This window comes from Haematobia irritans, chromosome 4 (genome assembly GCF_050003625.1).
Source record: "Haematobia irritans isolate KBUSLIRL chromosome 4, ASM5000362v1, whole genome shotgun sequence".
Classification (NCBI taxonomy): domain Eukaryota; kingdom Metazoa; phylum Arthropoda; class Insecta; order Diptera; family Muscidae; genus Haematobia; species Haematobia irritans.
Window position 1 is genome coordinate 157,784,354 of NC_134400.1, and position 20,922 is coordinate 157,805,275.

The window sequence follows — 20,922 nt, forward strand, 5'->3', positions numbered from 1 at the left end:
CGACTTCCAGTGCAACCCTTTCAGTACCCGCTCCATCAATCTTTCGAAGGTAGCCGGAGCGTTGCAGAGCCCGAACGGCATTACATTGAATTGCCAGAGACCACCATTAACGCCAAAAGCCGTCTTTTCCTTGTCTTTCTCGGCGATCTCTACTTGCCAATATCCACTCTGCAAATCAAGCGTAGAAAACCATGTTGTTCCGGCTAGTGTGTCCAACGTGTCATCAATGCGTGGAAGCGGATAACTGTCCTTTTTGGTGACATCATTCAGTTTTCTGTAATCCACGCAGAATCGGGTACTTCCATCTTTCTTTTTGACCAGCACAACTGGGGAACACCAAGGACCTGATGATGGCTCGATCACTCCACTCTCCGCCATTTCCTTTATGAGCTTTTGAACTTCGTCTCTTTTTGCCAGGGGAACACTTCGTGGTGCCTGTTTTATGGGCCTTTCTTCTGCGGTTTTAATTTCATGTTTCACTACAGATGTTCTTCCTTGATTTCCCTTTTCAGAAGCAAAAGCAGAGGCGTTTTTCCACAACAATTGCTTGGCTTTATTTCTCTCTGACGGCGATAGATGACGTGTCCAAGCCTCGAAATACCCTTCTAGATGTTTTCTCACTGCTCCATGTGTCTTTGATGAGGTGCCTTCCAAATTGACTATTGCCTCGGCTGGTGTACATTTTCCAATATCAGAAAATTTTACGATTTGCTCATGATTGTCAGACAAGTTCAAGACACGAACTGGTATTAGTCTCTCTTCGTTCGTTGTTACCAGGGCACTTGCTATCAAGATGTTGTTGCTTTTGTTTTCTGCTGGTTCAACAACCCACAATTGGCCGACTTCACAATCTCCATTCATAGAAACCCATATAATTGCTTCGGCATTCGGTGGTATAGACTCCGACTGGCTCGTTGTCAAACGTCTGACAGGTGTATTCCCGTCGTATCCCACGTTTACCGTTATTTCAGCATCGCACCATGTCATTACACGACGCTTCATATCCAAATTGAGACCAAAAGCAATCATGAAATCCGCTCCAATTATAACTTCGTCTACTATATCTGCCACAATGAAATCATAAGTAACGGATTTGTTAGCAATAGTTAATTTTACGGTGACCTTTCCATATACGGTTGCGGGTTCCCCTGTAGCCGTGCGTAGCTTGACTCCAATCAGTGGTGTAACTTTTCCTTTTACTAAATCAGATCTAATGATAGACTTTGATGCACCAGTATCCAACGTCAAAGTACGCTTGTCGCCATTAATAACACCCGCAATAGTTAAATTGTTATTTTTCTGTTGAACTATTGCTATGGAGATGGTGGGGCCATCGACTGTGGGAGCCAGCTCTTGCCCCGCTGAACTAGCTCGATTTAGTTTAAAGGTGACTCACTTGACTGTGGGGTCACCTTCTTATGGCTATTGTTTAATGGAGATGGTGATGTGGACCTTGACCGTTTGCGTCGTGCTTTGCATTCTCGAGCTAGATGTCCCGGCTTGTCACAGTTATAGCATTTGATCCGGGATTTATTTGCCTCTTGCTTCATTTCTTGCATTGCCTGCTTAACGGCTTCTTTCACTGAATCAATCACGGAATTTGATTCGTCATTCTCGGTCTCCACCTTACGTACTTTGTGAATTTGAGGACGTGCTAGTACCCTCGCTGTCTCTTGTGTAAGGGCAAATGTTACAGTTTCCACAAATGTAGCTTTTTGTGACGCATATGTTGCACATTTTATGTCTGGGTCTCGAATGCCATTCACAAAGGTCTCAATTTTGATGCGGTCCACAAGTGGGTGACTCTCTCCTGGGTATGCCAACAGCACCAACCGCTCAACTTCTGTTGCAAAATCTTGTAGAGTCTCATTTGATTTCTGGACCCTTCCTCTTAATTCCATTCTGAAGATGTCTTGCTTATGTTCTCCACCGTACTTGCGTTGTAGCGCAGCTATTACTTCCTTATAGTTATTTCTGGAAGAAGTTGGGATACTTTGTATTACATCGGCAGCATTACCCTTCAATGCCAACAGAAGTTCAATTGCTCTGTCGTTGTCATTCCACATGTTTCTGGATGCCACCGTCTCAAATTGGAATTTGAAAACATCAAATGAAGATGAACCATCAAAAACAGGAGTTTTGATTTTTGGGCCCTCGATTACGCGCAGTGGACCACCTTTCATTTCTAGTTCTGACATTTTTTTCTCAAGGTGTAGAAATTTTTCATCGTGAACCACAAATTTCTTATCCAATTCCACAATTTGACTTTCAATGTGGTCTACGCGTTTCTCCATACCTTCCGAAAGTTGTTGTAACTTTTCATTAAGAATTCTAGAATTTTCGTCAAATTTCTCCACCAAAAGAAGAGAATTTTCTTCCATCATTTTTCTAGAATTTTCTTGCATTTTTAGAGCGTTTTCTTCCAGCAATTTTCTAGAATTTTCTTCCATTTTTAGAGAATTTGCTTCCAGTTTTCTAGAATTCTCTTCCATCATTTTGCTCAAAACATTGAGCATTGAGGTGTAATCCACAACACTCGAAGCCACAGATGGAGTTTCTACACTGCTTGTATTGACGAGTATTGATTCATCAATGTCTTCCTTATAATCAAACTCATGCGTCGCAATGTCCATATTACGCCGTTCAAACTCTTCCAGTAGACGCTTTTGAAGCTGGGCCTTATTGCCTGTTGTCGGCAGCTCCAGTTCGCTCAATTCCTTTTTTAAGTCTTCCACACGAAGCTCATTAAACTTCATTGTAGATTTTTTTTCGTTATTTCACTTCCGACACCAATTGTTACGTTTTTATATTTAGGCGTTTTTAATTACCCGACAATTAAAACACAGTTCTTTTAAATAACGACAATCTACAATTTATTTACTATGACTTCACACTTTACAATTCGTTCACACTGAAGTTATTCGTTTGACGCTTTAATTAAGACTGACTCGTTAGCAGCATGCGAGCGCTTTTATATATGACGGTGTGGCAATACGAGAACATTCCGGTAGCACCACAATATTCTGGCAACGCCAGAACATTCTTAGACAATGCTAGAAGGATCTATGACCATTAAGTTATTCGTCTGGTGGCTGCCAAACACATACACACTCACATAGATATATGCTCGCATTACTACAACAACAATGACAATAGACAATGAAATGAGAATGCAGAATAACAAAGCAAAGGGGTTGCTATTCTATGAGAGAGTAAGAACTAACATTTCGGTAAGCAAACAAAAGAACATAAAAGAAATTCAGGAAAATACTAGAAAATGAATAGATGATTCCAACAAGTGATAGCGAAATTTTATCGTTACAATTTGAAATTTTAAATTAACGGAAACTAATTTAAATAAACTTATATCTATAATTATCAAATTCGTAACAATATATATGGAGAGCACTAGATACACAGAAAAAAAGTGTCTCGTAAATTTAAGAAGATTTTTACAATAATTTATTACAAGAATTTTCCAGAATTTTAGTTCATTTTTCGTATCTTCAACGGAAATTAACTACTCGAAAGGAAATTTTACAAATTCTAAGTAGCAATCGTTTAGTTCATGGCCTACAAAATACGATGGAAATTTCCTTAAAAAATTTCTTAACTGGTAGTTAAAAATTCGTTTGTCATGCTATAAAACTACTTTTGAAATGTAAAGTATTTTCTAAATAATAAGTGCAATTTACCATAAGATTTTTTTGCATGAGAAAATATTTTTTTACGAAAAATGAACTTGAAAGTGGATAGCAATTTCTTACTGACAATTCCTATGATTAATAATTGTTGGTAAAAAATTTCCCAATGAAATATTTTTAGTTCACATGTAATTAAATTTATAGACATTTTCGTCAAAAATGGGTAGATATCATTTCATGAAGTTTTTGCTAATTTTAAGTTAAACGTTTCATCGTTCTTATACTGATATGCATTTAAGAGTATTGTTTTTAGAGTAAATTGTGGACAGATGCGATGAACTAATGAATAGTACAGAGATCTTTCTCGTCAAAGTGGAATATGTTTAATGTAAAGATGATGTTACTTGATTTTTTTTTTGAGAGTGAGAGCATGCAATGCAATAATGAGAAATGGTAGCGAGTGATGGGGATGTTGTGTATATCTGAGCGTGGGGTTGTTTTTGTTCTTTCAGTGGTTTGTGTGTGTGTTTATTATTGGCGAATGGTTTATTTGTCTGGATGAGGTGTTGTTTTCAATGAAGGCACATGTGTTTTTGTTGTTGTAGGAATGTTTTGGTTTTGCTTGGTTTTGTTTGGCATGCTTCAGTTATATAGTTGGCGTTGGCGTGGGCTGTTGCATCTTTTTAGCAAGTATGTAACAAGGGAATATAAAGGTATGGAATATTTTGGTTTTTTAGACATATATTGGTGTTTGTTTATTAAAACTTTGAAATGAAAGTTATTAATATTTTAGTGATGATATGTACGATGGCGAAGTGATGATCGGTAGCTTAGAAAAAAGTTATTAAGAATGTTCAATATTTATGAAAAAATGCTGAAATGAAAAGTATATTGAAATTGTTTTATGTAACTTAATTTTTATTATTCAATGTAAAAAATAAATATTCAATTTCAGAGTAACTCCAGATGAAAAATTGTTACACATCAGCGTATAGTTTAATGATAAATAGGTAAGTGTTCTTTTTTCAATGTGGTTTTCTTTTAAAAAATAATATTCTTTATGTATATTATTATTTGCTAATTATTATTATTATTTTTTTTAACAAGTTTCATGTTTTTCTTTGTTGTAAAAAAATATCGAAGTTAAGAGCAACCCCAGATGGATTCGGGCAAATTTTTATATTTCTCCTCAGCGTATAATTTAATAGAGAAGTGATAAGTTTTCTTTTAAAAATTGGCTTTCTTCTCACTAGAATATTTACGTTTTAATGAAATTTGTATTGTCAAAAATTACAGGTTTTTAATACCTTATTTTAGTATTACTTTAATCAGATATTTTTGGAAAATTTTTGATACACCTCAGCATATAGTTTAATCATAAATTGGTAAGTATTCTTTTTAAAATGTGGTTTTCTTTTAAAAAGGATATTTTTTATTTATATCATTATTTGCTAATTATTTTTATTTTTTTGAAACTAGTTTAATGTTTTTCTTTGTTGTAAAAAAAATATTTAATTTCAGAGCAACCCCAAGATGAGTTCGGGCATATTTTTATATTCCTCCTCAGCGTATAATTTAATAGAGAAGTGGTAAGTTTTCTTTTAAAATTTGGCTTTCTTTTTACTATAATATTTACATTTTTATGACCTTTTTATTATCAAAATTACATGTTTTTAATACCTTATTTTAGTATTACAATAATCAAATATTTTTGGAAACAAATTTAATATTTTTATTGTAAAAAACAAATACTTAATTTCAGAATAACAATTTGGAAACATTTTTATGAATTGGTAAGCTTTCTTTAACATTCTTTTAACCAGAATATTTAGTTTTTTTTTATGCATATTATTTCTTTAATTAGATTTTTTGGAAACCAATTTAATGTTTTCTATTTAATGTAAAAAATAAATATTTAATTTCAGAGTATCCCCAAATGAATTTCGATAACTTTTTAACCTCAGCGTACAATTTAATAGAGAATTGGTAAGTTTTATATTAAAACTTTGGCTTTCTTTTGACAAGAATATTTATTGTATTATGTCCTTCACATCGATAACAACATAGTTTTATTAGTTAATATATTACTTAATTCATTATTTCTCTAATTGTTTCAGGTACAAACTTTATGAGGTACGTTTATCTAAGAAAAGTTGAATTCCTTACACCATTTAATAAAATGCCCCAAAATATGGTAAGTTACAAGCTAATTTAAAGAGATTAAAAATTATATTTTATTACATGTTAATTTTTAACAATTTGCATTATTCCTTCCATTTTTTTCAGTAAGATATGTGAATAACGATGAATGTCCAAATAGTGAGTTAAAATAAACTACTTGCTTGTTCCACGTGGTCATAATTTTTATTCACAAAAACATTGTATTAAGAAATCTCATCATAAGTTTTTATAATAAAGTACTTTTGTTTAAAGAAAGTTGAATTTTAATGTATGAAAATGTTCATAATAGTAAAACGGGTTGTTGTTCCTTTAATTATTTAATTTCTCTGTACTGTGGAATGATTGATTTAAAAATAGTTTAGTCGTCGACGTTTTAAGGAGACTGTCAACCACTTTTTATTATCGAGTTTCCCAAAAAATAAGCAGGTAAACCAAAATAATACTGACTTTTTAACTTGGTAGGGGTATATAAATCTTATGGTGTTGTAAAAATGAACTAAAATACAATGTTATGGATTAACTAAAATTTAAGAGAATTATAAACTAGACAAGTTGAAAAAAATCTTAAGGGCTAAATCATGGTCAATATTACTACAGTTTAGTTCATTTTGCAATGGAAAAGGGTTCACTGTTTTTTCAGTGTAGGGTCACGAAAAAAAGTTGATGCGGTCACCCCCCCCCCAGTTTTGTAGCATATTCGAAGACAATTTCAAAACACCAAAAAATTTTTTTTTTCGTGCACCCTACGACCTCCCGAAATACAATTTATTGTGCTGTGTCGTCATTTGAAGTCCGATCGAAAGGAAAGTATATATATTCTGGGTCGTGGTGAAATTCTGAGTCGATCTGAGCATGTCCGTCCGTCAGTCCGTCTGTTGAAATCACGCTAACTTCCGAACAAAACAAGCTATCGACTTGAAACTTGGCACAAGTAGTTGTTATTGATGTAGGTCGGATGGTATTGCAAATGGGCCATATCGGTCCATATCGGTATTAGAGATGTGCACGTGACACGAAATTGTCGTGACTCACGAAAATTTTCGTGATTCGTGCGTGAGTCGTGAGTCACGCTCATGACAACAGCGTGAGTGTGCGTGAGCGTGATTAACAAACCAACATGTCGTGCGTGAGCGTGAGTCACGAAAATAATATCTTCGTGAGTGTGCGTGAGTAACGAATTACACTCACGAAAATATTTCTGCTCAACAACATAAAACGCTTAAGAGTTAAATTCAATAACAATTTTAGTGACACCTGGGATGTTAAGAGTTTAATAACACTCTCGATTTTAATAATGCCCATGTTTTCAGACACTTCGGTAAGGTAAATTAATCATAAAATTATTCGTGAGTCACGATATTTTTCGTGAATCACGATATTTTTCGTGAGTCACGATATTTTTCGTGAGTCACGGTATTTTTCGACGTTTTCGTGCGTGAGTGTGCGTGAGTACAAATTTTCTTTTCGTGAGTGTGCGTGAGCGTGAGTCCTACCAAAAAAGTTCGTGCGTGAGTGTGCGTGAGTATGATTTTTCAGTCGTGAGTGTGCGTGAGCGTGAGTAAAATATTACTCACGTGCACACATCTAATCGGTATATGGTTAGAGACCATATACTAACACCATGTACCAAATTTCAGCCGGATCGAATGAAATTTGCTTCTCTTAGAGGCCTCGCAAGCTAAATTTGGGGGTCCGTTTATATGGGGGCTATACGTAAACCCCATATAAACGGACCCCCAAATTTAGCTTGCGAGGCCTCTAAGAGAAGCAAATTTCATCCGATCCGGCTGAAATTTGGTACATGGTGTTAGTATATGGTCTCTAACAACAATGCAAAGATTGGTTCACATCGGTCCATAATTATATATAGCCCCCATATAAACCGATCCCCCGATTTGGCTTGCGAGGCCTCTAAGAGAAGCAAATTTCATCCGATCCGGCTGAAATTTGGTACATGGTGTTAGTATATGGTCTCTAACAACCATGCAAAAATTGGTCCACATCGGTCCATAATTATATATAGCCCCTATATAAACCGATCCCCCGATTTGGCTTGCGAGGCCGCTAAGAGAAGCAAATTTCATCCGATCCGGCTGAAATTTAGTACATGGTGTAAGTATATGGTCTCTAACAACTATGCAAAAATTAGTCCACATCGGTCCATAATTATATATAGCCCCCATATAAACCGATCACCAGATTTGACCTCCGGAGCCTATTGGAGGACCAAAATTCATCTGATTCAGTTGAAATTTGGTACGTGGTGTTAATATATGGCCTCAAACTCCCATGCAAAAATTGGTCGAAATCGGTCCATAATTATATATAGGCCCTATATAAACCGATCCCCAGATTTGACCTCCAGAGCCCCTTGGAAGATCAAAATTCTTCCCATTCGGTTGAAATTTGGTACGTGATGTTAGTATATGGTATCCAACAACCATGCAGGAATTGGTTCCTATCAGCCCATAATTATATATAGCTCCCATATAAACCGATCCCCAGATTTGACCTCCGGTGCCTTTTGGAGAAGCAAAATTCATCCGATCTGCTTGAAATTTGGTACGTGGTGATCGGATATGATATTTAACAACCGTGCCATAAGTGGTCCATATCAGTCCATAATCATATATAGCCCCCGTGTAAACCGATCTCGAGATTTCGTTTTGGAGCCTCTTGGAGGAGCAAATTTCATCCGAGTGAGTTGAAATTTAGTACATTGTGCTAGTATATGGCCGTTAACAACCAGGCCTAACTAGGTCCATATCGGTCTATAGTTATATATACACGCAAAGAAAAAAAACGTTTGGATAACGTGTACCGAAAACGTTTTTCTTTTGTTAGAGTTTTTTGAATTGCTTCGAAAATTTTAAACTTTTATCACCAAAAAAATTCGTTTGTTACAAAATTTTTATTTTTTCAATAAAAAAAGTTATTTTTGAAATAACAACACAGTCCATTTCGTTTATATCAAACACTGTTCTTTTCTGACTTTAGGTCTTTAATAAGACACATTTTACAGTTCAAAATTTAATATAGTACAATGTAATGTTGAACATTTTTTCGGAATCTTCCGAATATATCTGGAATATATGTAAAAAAAAAAACAAAAGCAAAAAAAAAAAACTTTGGCCGAAGCAGGGATCGAACCCACGACCCTTGGCATGAGAGTCGGACGTAGCTACCACTGCTCCACGGTGCCAAACTAAATGTTTTTTCCGGTAAATAAACTTTGTTTATTCGGTTCGTGGGCGCCGCAAGCTATGCTATATAAATATAACTTATATGGATATTTATCTATTGATGACCATAACAGGTACATAGCTCAGTGGTTAGTGTGTTGGCTTACAATGTGCATGGTCCGCGGTTCGATTCTCCGTCCAGGCGAAAGGTAAAAAAAATTTTAAAAATTTATAAAATCGTATAATTTCTTCTACATTGTTGGTATTACAGGAAAAGGTGTTAAGAACTAAAAATCCTCGTGGATGTGAGGAAGATGTGAGGGACAATGCAATTAGCAAGAAAATAATGTTTTTTTTTGAGCTAGTCTTTATGAAATTGTTTTTACATCCTGGAAAAGAATAAACGTTTATCACAAAAAGTATATACTTTTCTTCCAAATACACTTCCTTACAGCGAAAAGCAAATGAGAAACGAACTTTGTTTGTCTAAAATTTCGTTTGGGAGGAAAGAATTATTTTTTTGCGTGTAGCCCTCGAATAAATCGATTCCCAATCACACAAAAATTGGTCCATATCAAGTTCATAATAGTATATAGCCCACATATAAGCGACCCCCATATTTCAATTCTGACTCTCTATGTACCGTGCAAAAGTCCATATCGATTCGTAATTATTTGTAGACTTACCTATAAATACCTTTTTTGTCTAATATATACCACGTATGGACTAACTAACAATATAGAAAATGATGTTAAGAAGTTTTAAGATACCACAACCCAATTAATTCGATTGTGGATGACAGTCTTTCGTAGAAGTTTCTACGCAATCCATTCGGCCCGGCCGAACTTACGGCCGTATATACTTGTTTTTGTTTCGCTTCGTATACCCCTATGATGCCCATTTCCGATAACCATTATAAAGATCTTAACAAAATATGAAACTTTTGCTTTTGAAATATTTACTTATATTCATAAACAAAAAAGTTACAGAGATTTTAAAAAGTCAATGGGTCACCCTACACACCACCAAATAGTTTTTGCTGTGTTGTCATGATGTCCGATCGAAACCACATGCACCTCGTTATTCACATCTACGAAATTAATTTATAAGGCATTTAGAACACAAAACCTGTTTATCTGTAAATTTCTAACGGTACCTTTGTATACATACTCGTTGTTTGCACTACGGCATTTTCTGCGTTATGCAAAGTGCATGTGTTTTTGCTAGAACAATTTGAGAGCCTACTGTTTTAAATTTCTAACAATCACTTTCGCTTTCGGGAGGTCGTAGGGTGCACGGAAATATAAAGTTTTGGTGTTCTGAAATTGTCTTCGAATATGCTACAAAACTGGGGGGTGACCGCATCAACTTTTTTTTCCTTTAGGCCGTGACCCTATCTAGAGAGCACATCAGATTCTGGTTTTATAAGAACAATTTGGCTGAGGTTAAGAGAAATCTTAAACAGCTCTCCTCTAAGCATGGAAGACACTCCGATGAAATAACGCCTCACATGATTTGAAATCTAAATTCTATAGGATTTTATAGGCATAACAAGAATGAGCACGAAACGTAAAATGCAGAAATTTTACTTCTACACGCAAAAAAAATTATTCTTCTTCTCGAAATTTTAGACATACAAATATGGTTTCCCATGTGAGGACGTTTGTTTGGAAAAAAAAGTCTATTTTTCTTGTGACAAACTTTGATTCTTTTACAGAATGTAAAACAATTGCAAACAGTCAAACAGTTATATTTGTATAGCATAGTTTTGGGCGCCCACGAGCCGATGTAAAGAAACTTAATTTATTAAAGACTTAAAGTCAGAAAATAATAGTGTTTGATATAAAATAATAGCGTTTGATAGTGGACTGTATTTTTGGATCAAAAATATTTTTTTTTTTTTATTGAAAAAATATGTGACAAACTTTGATTATTTTACAGAATGTAAAACAATTGCAAACAGTTATATTTGTATAGCATAGTTTTGGGCGCCCACGAGCCGATGTAAAGAAACTTTATTTATTAAAGACTTAAAGTCAGAAGATAATAGTGTTTGATATAAAATAATAGTATTTGATAGTGGACTGCATTTTTGGATCAAAAATATTTTTTTTATTGAAAAAATAAAAATTGCTAACAACAATTTTTTTTTTTTGTGATAAAAGTTTGAAATTTTCAAAGAAAATCAAACAATTCTAACAGAAGAAAAACGTTTTCGTTTTTGGGTGTACTCTCGTGCAATTTAGCTAAGTTCAGCCATGTCAGGAGACCAGTATATATGAGGATTATATCAAACTTTTACCGATATAAAGCAAATTTAACATATCTCCATGTGGTTCTAACATTCCTCTGAATTTACAATTTTAGACTAGAAGGATTTACAATCGACTAGATATTGTGGTGTTTAGATGTCCAAGAACTCAAAACGGGAAATCGATCTATAAAACTAAATTCGACACACATTTCGAATTTCAGCCAAACATAGATGAGAACAAATGGTAGTCGGAAGGTAGGTCAGATGGTATTGCATATGGGCCATCGGGACACTGTTAGGTATAAGCCCCACACGATTCCCAGATTTGGTTTGTGGAGCCTCTAGGAGGACGAAATTTCATCTGATCCGGTTGAAATTTAGTAAGTGATGCAAGTACATGCCCTCTACCAACCATGCAAAAATTGGTCTACGAGTATATTAGAGGCATGCACGTGAGTAATATTTTACTGACGCACACTTACGACGGAAAAAAATTTACCGACCATGTAGCATTTTTGTAGCAAAAATATTCTTTTCTCATCAAATAGAACATGCTTTCCGAAATCAGATATATCAATTCCGAGAAAAGAACATGGTTTACACAAACATGCTACATGTTTTCCGTGAAAAAGTAACATTTTGCTCTTGGAACATGGTTGGGGTGATCATATCCCTTCTCAGCGTGCTGATCTTATAATTTCTCACTGATCAAACATGTACATAGTTTATATAGTCGAAAATCGATATTTCGATGTGATACAATAACAAACTTGTTATACCCCATCAATATAATCAATTGAGTTTTCGATATAAATCAATAAACATTTTAAGAAGAAATCAATTAATTTTGTTGATCAATTTTATTTTTATACCCTTCACCACTATAAGTTTGTATAATAAGTTTGTGCATTTGTATGTAATACGAAGAAGGAGTAATCATAGACCAACCTTTTAGTATACGGATCGGCTTAGAATTAAATTCTGAGTCGATTTAGCGATGTCCGTCTGTCTGTCTGTCTGTCCGTCCGTCTGTCTATATATGTAATTTTGTGTGCAAAGTACAGCTCGCAGTTTAAGTCCGATCGTCCTCAAATTTGGCACAGAGTTTTACATTGGCTCAATGACAATCGCTATTGATTTTGGAAAAAAACGGTTCAGATTTAGATATAGCTGCCATATATATTTATCACCGATCTGGTCAAAAAATTGTCTCGAAATCGTTTCAGATATAAATATTTGTATATAGGAATATAAATTTTGATAATAACTCCCAACAAATATGAAGTAGTTGATATGGTAACACAAATTTTGGTCTACATAATGGTGAAGGGTATAATATAGTCGGCCCCGCCCGAATTTAGACTTTCGTTACTTGTTTATCTCTATTAATTTTGTGGTTGGTACTGATTTTTGAGATTGAAGGAATTTCAACTAAAATGTAATTAAATCAATTAATTTCGTTATAGGATCAATAACCAACAACAACATTTTTTGTGTAGTTAAAGAGATCTGACCGGAATTTAAAAAGTTGCGACATTTTTCCACAATAACAAATCTTCCACTGTGTGTGTGTGTGCGGGACAGGTATCCGATAGTAATAAATTGCAGCCACATAAAATCTACATACGAATGTGTATTTGTACAGATTACCAAATAACTTTTCTTATTTAAGGGGGACTTATAGGACCAGCATAATTCTCCTATGCGCATGAATACAAACAAAATTCCAAATGGTAAGGAGAAACCTGCAGCCAACTACATGTAAAGCGTTTGATATTAAATTTATATGACAATAAGCTCCCCCCGCACTAGCATTGTCCATTGTTTAGAAAACTCGCTACTAGTACTATCTCCTTTTGGAATTGGTAGTAGCAGAGACTTACTTCAAAAGTGATATATCACAATATCAAAAAAGAAAATTATAGGGAGTCTGTTAGAATTCACAAAAACCTAAACATGTTTTTTTTTATTGGAAAGAAAATCAAACTTTTGAAATCGACACGATGTATTTGTCAAAAAAATTTTCCATGTGAAATTATCATCTAATCGCAGAAGGGGACATTTTCCCAAACATTTAATGTCGAAATATCTCACTTTTTCATCGAACAAGAAACATGTACATATATTCGTTAAGGATAAGGAATGAATTTTTCACATTAACTTACCCGAATCCTTCGCATGGCCTGAACAATCTCAGCCCGTGTGTTGGGACGGGGTACTTCTTCCCAGCCGACAAACTGAAAGATACAAAGGAAGAAAAGCATTAAATTAAATTTATGCTAAGGTAAGAAGAGATAAGTAAACCAAAATCATTTTAATTCCAAAATACAGTAGGCCAATGCAAAATTGGGGGCTTGTAACAAAAGGTAAACGAAAACTGGATCCTTCATTCATTCTTGGGACAATAGAGGCAGTGGTAAACAGGAACGTTTTATTACGTAAACTTACAATGAGAAAAATTTCGCTTTTACAAACCTTGTTTCTTTAACCAAATTATGTTGGTATTGATTTTCGAAACAAAGAAGCCAGAACTTACACGAAGGATACATTTAAAAAGCAATCTTCTTTTAAATTTAGGTTTCGCGTTCTGAAAACTGCGACATATAAATCTCAACTTATATGTTTCTCTATCTTCCAACTTCAGGTTGCTATCATTTCTAAACCACTGGTCTGACAAACGTCAGATTTATTCGACTTACATTTCTTTTTATACCCTCCACCATAGGATGGGGGTATATTAACGTTGTCATTCCGTTTGTAACACATCGAAATATTGCTCTAAGACCCCATAAAGTATATATATTCTGGGTCGTGGTGAAATTCTGAGTCGATCTGAGCATGTCCGTCCGTCTGTTGAAATCACGCTAACTTCCGAACGAAACAAGCTATCGACTTGAAACTTGGCACAAGTAGTTGTTATTGATGTAGATTGGACGGTATTGCAAATGGGCCATATCGGTCCACTTTTACGTATAGCCCCCATATAAACGGACCCCCAAATTTGGCTTGCGAAGCCTCTAAGAGAAGCAAATTTCATCCGATCCGGCTGAAATTTGGTACATGGTGTTAGTGTATGGTCTCTAGCAACCATGCAAAAATTGGTCCACATCGGTCAATAATTATATATAGCCCCCATATAAACCGATCCCCCGATTTGGCTTGCAGAGCCTCTAAGAGCAACAATTTTCATCCGATTCGGCTGAAAATTGGTACATGGTGTTAGTATATGGTCTCTAACAACCATGCAGAAATTGGTACATATCGGTCCATAATTATATATAGCCCCCATATAAACCGATCCCCCGATTTGGCTTGCGGAGCCTCTAAGAGAAGCAAATTTCATCCGATCCGGCTGAAATTTGGTACATGGTGTTAGTATATGGTCTCTAACAACCATGCAAAAATTGGTCCATATCGATCCATAATTATATATAGCCCCCATACAAACCGATCCCCCGATTTCGCTTGCGGAGCCTCTTGGAAGACCAAAATTCATCTGATTCAGTTGAAATTTGGTACGTGATGTTAATATATGGCCTCATGGTGTTAGTATATAGTGTCTAACACCCATGCAAAAATTGGTCGATATCGGTCCATAATTATATATGTGCCCCATAAAAAACCGATCCCCAGATTTGACCTCCGGAGCGCCTTGGAAGAGCAAAATCCTTCCCATTCGGTTGAAATTTGGTACGTGATGTTAGTATAGGGTATCCAACAACCATGCAGGAATTGGTTCCAACACTAATAGAAAAAGTTTCGTTATATTAACGAAATGTGTCGTTAAAAGTCAGCCAACGAAACAAATTCGTTAATACAAAGAAATATTTCGTTATTATAACGATTTTTCTATTAATTAACGTAGCGCTTCGTAATATTAACGAATATTTTCATTGTATTAATGAAAATGTTTCGTTATATCAATGAAATTTTTTCGTTGGCTGAGTTTTAATGAAATTTTCTTTGTGTGTATCAGTCCATAATAATATATAGCTCCCATATAAACCGATCCCTTTTGGAGAAGCAAAATTCATCCGATCTGGTTGAAATTTGGTACGTGGTGGTAGTATATGATATTTAACAACCATGTGAGTTGAAATTTGTGGATGACAGTCTTTCGTAGAAGTTTCTACGCAAACCATGGTGGAGGGTACATAAGATTCGGCCTGGCCGAACTTAGGGCCGTATATATTTATTATTGTTTACAATGTTACAAAAGCATGTAACGGAATTTTCTCGTCCGCTGAGGTAAGCTCAGTCGCCTCCAGGGTCTCCGTAGGGACCCATAAGTAAATAAAGACACAAGTGTTTACCTCTTTCATGTTAAATATTAATTCAGTCGATTTTATTGATAAAAACTATATTATAATCTACTCGTACTTGTGTGATATTTGACAATCTCTCTAATATGATCAGGATCTGATGGGAGCAGCCATTCGGGATGTCATCAATACGGCAACTGGTATCTTCGTGAGATGAGGAAGGAATTCGATGCGTAGATAATGGACAAGATGTAAGTACTTCGATCATCTATAGATGATCGGAATTTGATGAAAGATTCGGTTCGTTAATGAGTGCGTCAGTTTCTTGATGATCGGCTGTAGTTCAGTATTCGACTTGTTAATGGATGAGGGTTTTGGGTCATGGAGATGCGATAATTGATGAGGAATTCTGCTCGATGATAATTCGTTGTCAGCGATAAATTGGGTTCGTTGATGAGAACGTCGGTTTATCGATGTTCGGTAGTTGATGGGAAGTTCGGTTCGTTTTTAAACAGTAGTAGAGGAGAACATTGGTTCGTCTATTCTCGGTAGTTGATGATTTAGGAAGGCTATTGGGAGCCACCGTGGTGCAATGGTTAGCATGCCCGCCTTGCATACACAAGGTCGTGGGTTCGATTCCTGCTTCGACCGAACACCAAAAAGTTCTTCAGCGGTGGATTATCCCACCTCAGTAATGCTGGTGACATTTCTGAGGGTTTCAAAGCTTCTCTACGTGGTTTCACTGCAATGTGGAACGCCGTTCGGACTCGGCTACACTGGTAGAAAAATGTTTCGTACTATTAACGAACGGGCTTCGTTGATTATTTTTTGTTAATATTACGAAATTTTTCGTTATAAGAACGAAAATGATCGTTAATACAACGAAATCAACCGTTAAAAGACAATTTTGTGTTTTGGTTTTTCGTTATATTAATGAAACGCGTTTCGTTAATATTACGAATATTAACTTTGTAATTTTTTCAAGAATTAGAATAAACAATTTTTTCAAGATGAAATTATTATAATCATTTGCGCATGGAGAGTAACTTTTGGAAACTTTTAGCCCTTAAAACAGTCGTTTTATATACTTCGAAACTGGAATTGAAATTTTCATTTATAAAACGAAAGCGATCGTTAATATAATGATATGGATCGTTTAAAAATAATTTTTAAATTGTTATATTTCGTCGTATTAATGAAATATGTTCGTTAATAATACGAATTGGAGTTTGAGTGATTCTGCCTCTCTCTCTCTCTCTCTCTCTCTCTCTCTCTAAAACGTCTCTCCATACTCTCTCTCTCTCTCTCTCTCTAAAACGTCTCTCCATACTCTCTCTCTCTCTCTAATACGTCTGTTCAGAAGTTCACCAATGTGATATCACAATGGACTGAATAGTTTAAGTGAGCCTGATACATCGGGCTGCCACCTAACCTAACCTTCATTGGCTGACTTTTAACGACACATTTCGTTAATATAACGAAACTTTTTCTATTAATGTGGTGTTAGTATATGGTCTCTAACACGTCTGGCACAAAGGACTGCTGTACAAACTAATAGTTTCAAGTGTTCCAAAATATATTTGCAATATTGTAGACGATTTTCTCACTGACAGATCATTTACGGTAGCAATAAACTCGGCAACCTCAAGATATAAGAATATTCCAACTGGACTGCCCCAAGGATCTATTCTGTCCCCACTCTTATATACTCTATATACCTCCGATTTCAAACCACCAAAGGGAATTGATGTGGCATACTATGCTGACGATACTGCTCTCATATCCTCGAGTAAAGCCACAAAAGCTCTATTAAAGAAGATGGAGAAAAGCTTATTCTCATGCCATAAATATTTTCAAAAATGGAAGATAAAAATCAACGGCCAAAAAAACGGAAAACATAATATTTCCATGGAATAAATCACCAAAAAGAATACCCCCTAGGCCACTGCACTTTAACAACACCACACTTTCCTTTTAGTGCAGAAAAAAACAATCGAAATCGTTTCATGATTTCCGATTTGGCAGCTAAAACAAAATTTCATACACCCGAGATGACCAACTTTCAACGCCTACAGGTTAGCCCGTGGACCCACTGGGGACTCACGACCAACTTTCAACGCCTACAGGTTAGCCCGTGGACCCACTGCAGCACTCGTTAACTGAAAACTGTAAAGTTAACCAGTCAGTTCGTCTTAATGCCGAATATGATCGGGAAAATGCCCAAAAGAAAATATTGAAGCCCTGGGGCCACCGCAGGTCATGGACATTCCAAACCGGACTCTGCATCTTCGCACTCAGCGTTCGGTTGCAACTCGAGCCACATATAATCTGACAAAATTTGGAGAAAATTCATCCAAATTCAACCAAAAAACTTCCAAAACGAAAAAGTCTTCTCTAGAAAATTTTGTCAAAATTTTATTTCTATAGAATATTTTGTCAAAATTTTATTTGTATAGAAAATTTTGTCAAAATTTTATTTCAATAGAAAATTTTGTCAAAATTTTATTTCAATAGAAAATGTTGTCAACATTTTGTTTCCATAGAAAATGTCGTCAAAATTTTATTGCTATAGAAAAATTTGTCAAAATTTTATTTCTATAGAAAATTTTGTCAAAATTTTATTTCTATAGAATATTTTGTCAAAATTTTATTTCTATAGAAAATTTTGTCAAAATTTTATTTCTATAGAATATTTTGTCAAAATTTTATTTCTATAGAAAATTTTGTCAAAATTTTATTTCTATAGAAAATTTTGTCAAAATTTTATTTCTATAGAAAATTTTGTCAAAATTTTATTTCTATAGAAAATTTTGTCAAAATTTTATTTCTATAGAAAATTTTGTCAAAATTTAATATCTATAGAAAATTTTGTCAAAATTTTATATCTATAGAAAATTTTGTCAAAATTTTATATCTATAGAAAATTTTGTCAAAATTTTATTTCTATAGAAAATTTTGTCAAAATTTTATTTCTATAGAAAATTTTGTCAAAATTTTATTTCTATAGAAAATTTTGTCAAAATTTTATTTCTATAGAAAATTTTGTCAAAATTTTATTTCTATAGAATATTTTATCAAAATTTTATTTCTATAGAAAATTTGGTCAAAATTTTATTTCTATAGAAAATTTTGTCAAAATTTTATTTCTATAGAAAATTTTGTCAAAATTTTATTTCTATAGAAAATTTTGTCAAAATTTTATTTCTATAGAATATTTTGTCAAAATTTTATTTCTATAGAAAATTTTGTCAAAATTTTATTTCTATAGAAAATTTTGTCAAAATTTTATATCTATAGAAAATTTTGTCAAATTTTTATTTCTATAGAAAATTTTGTCAAAATTTTATTTCTATAGAAAATTTTGTCAAAATTTTATTTCTATAGAAAATTTTGTCAAAATTTTATTTCTATAGAAAATTTTGTCAAAATTTTATTTCTATAGAAAATTTTGTCAAAATTTTATATCTATAGAAAATTTTGTCAAAATTTTATTTCTATAGAAAATTTTGTCAAAATTTTATATCTATAGAAAATTTTGTCAAAATTTTATTTCTATAGAATATTTTGTCAAAATTTTATTTCTATAGAATATTTTGTCAAAATTTTATTTCTATAGAAAATTTTGTCAAAATTTTATTTCTATAGAAAATTTTGTCAAAATTTTATATCTATAGAAAATTTTGTCAAATTTTTATTTCTATAGAAAATTTTGTCAAAATTTTATTTCTATAGAAAATTTTGTCAAAATTTTATTTCTATAGAAAATTTTGTCAAAATTTTATTTCTATAGAAAATTTTGTCAAAATTTTATTTCTATAGAAAATTTTGTCAAAATTTTATTTCTATAGAAAATTTTGTCAAAATTTTATTTCTATAGAAAATTTTGTCAAAATTTTATTTCTATAGAAAATTTTGTCAAAATTTTGTTTCTATAGAAAATTTTGTCAAAATTTTATATCTATAGAAAATTTGGCAAAATTTTATATCTATAGAAAACTTTGTCAAAATTTTATATCTATAGAAAATTTTGTCAAAATTTTATTTCTATAGAAAATGTTGTCAACATTTTATTTCTATAGAAAATGTTGTCAAAATTTTAATCTTTTTTCAAAATTTTATTTCTATAGAAAATTTTTTCAAAATGTTATTTCTATAGAAAATTTTGTTAAAATTTTGTTAAAATTAAAATAGAAAATTTTTTCAAAATTTTATTTCTATAGAAAATTTTGTTAAATTTTTTTTTTCTATAGAAAATTTTGTCAAAATTTTACTATATGGAAAATTTTATCAAAATTTATTTCTATAGAAGATTTTGTCAAAATTTTATTTCTATAAAAAATTTTGTCAAAATTTTATTTCTATAGAAAAATTTGTCAAAATTTTATATCTATAGAAAATTTTGTCAAAATTTTATGTCTATAAAACAATTTATATTACTATAGAGAATTTTGTCAAAATTTTCTATAAAAAAATTTGTCAAAATTTTATATCTATAGAAAATTTTGTCCAAATTTTATGTCTATTAAACAATTTATATTACTATAGAAAATTTTGTCAAAATTTTATTTCTATAGAAACTTTTGTCGAATTTTTTTTTATTTATATAAAACTGAAAATAGAATACATGCTTTATAATTCCCAATTGGACATTTTTGGTCTTTGTTATTAATTCATATATTGTTTCACTGTCCCGAAGATAGTTATGTTGAGCTGTAATTAAAGTATTTCACTTTGTATATTCATTTGCAGTGAGGTCACCGCAGGTTTCTTTTGATGCACAAAGCAAATCGTAGACAACCACAACGCATATTTATATTTGCAACATTTTTGTGTTGGTATTTATTCATTCATAACTTTTCTTTATGGCATGTCTATGATATTCAACCTCACATCCATCCATTTGGGAGGAATAGCTTTAATCCACAATTAAGAGAACGTAAGCCATAGACCTAAAGAAATACTCGTAAATCGACGCAAATCCTCATTTGCCTGATACATCGGGCTGCCACCTAACCTAACCTTCATTGGCTGACTTTTAACGACACATTTCGTTAATATAACGAAACTTTTTCTATTAATGTGGTGTTAGTATATGGTCTCTAACACGTCTGGCACAAAGGACTGCTGTACAAACTAATAGTTTCAAGTGTTCCAAAATATATTTGCAATATTGTAGACGATTTTCTCACTGACAGATCATTTACGGTAGCAATAAACTCGGCAACCTCAAGATATAAGAATATTCCAACTGGACTGCCCCAAGGATCTATTCTGTCCCCACTCTTATATACTCTATATACCTCCGATTTCAAACCACCAAAGGGAATTGATGTGGCATACTATGCTGACGATACTGCTCTCATATCCTCGAGTAAAGCCACAAAAGCTCTATTAAAGAA

At 33.3% G+C, this 20,922-nt stretch overlaps 1 protein-coding gene across 2 annotated transcripts in view; it reads right to left on the reverse strand.

Moving 5' to 3' along the window:
* The window catches only part of LOC142237265 (capon-like protein), a 795,171-nt gene that overhangs the window by 264,641 nt on the left and 509,608 nt on the right, over nucleotides 1-20,922 (reverse strand). For both annotated transcript variants that reach the window (XM_075308681.1, XM_075308680.1), the window contains exon 3: nucleotides 13,427-13,498. In XM_075308681.1, coding sequence (XP_075164796.1) covers nucleotides 13,427-13,498 — 72 coding nt within the window. The remainder of the gene's footprint in view (nucleotides 1-13,426; nucleotides 13,499-20,922) is intronic.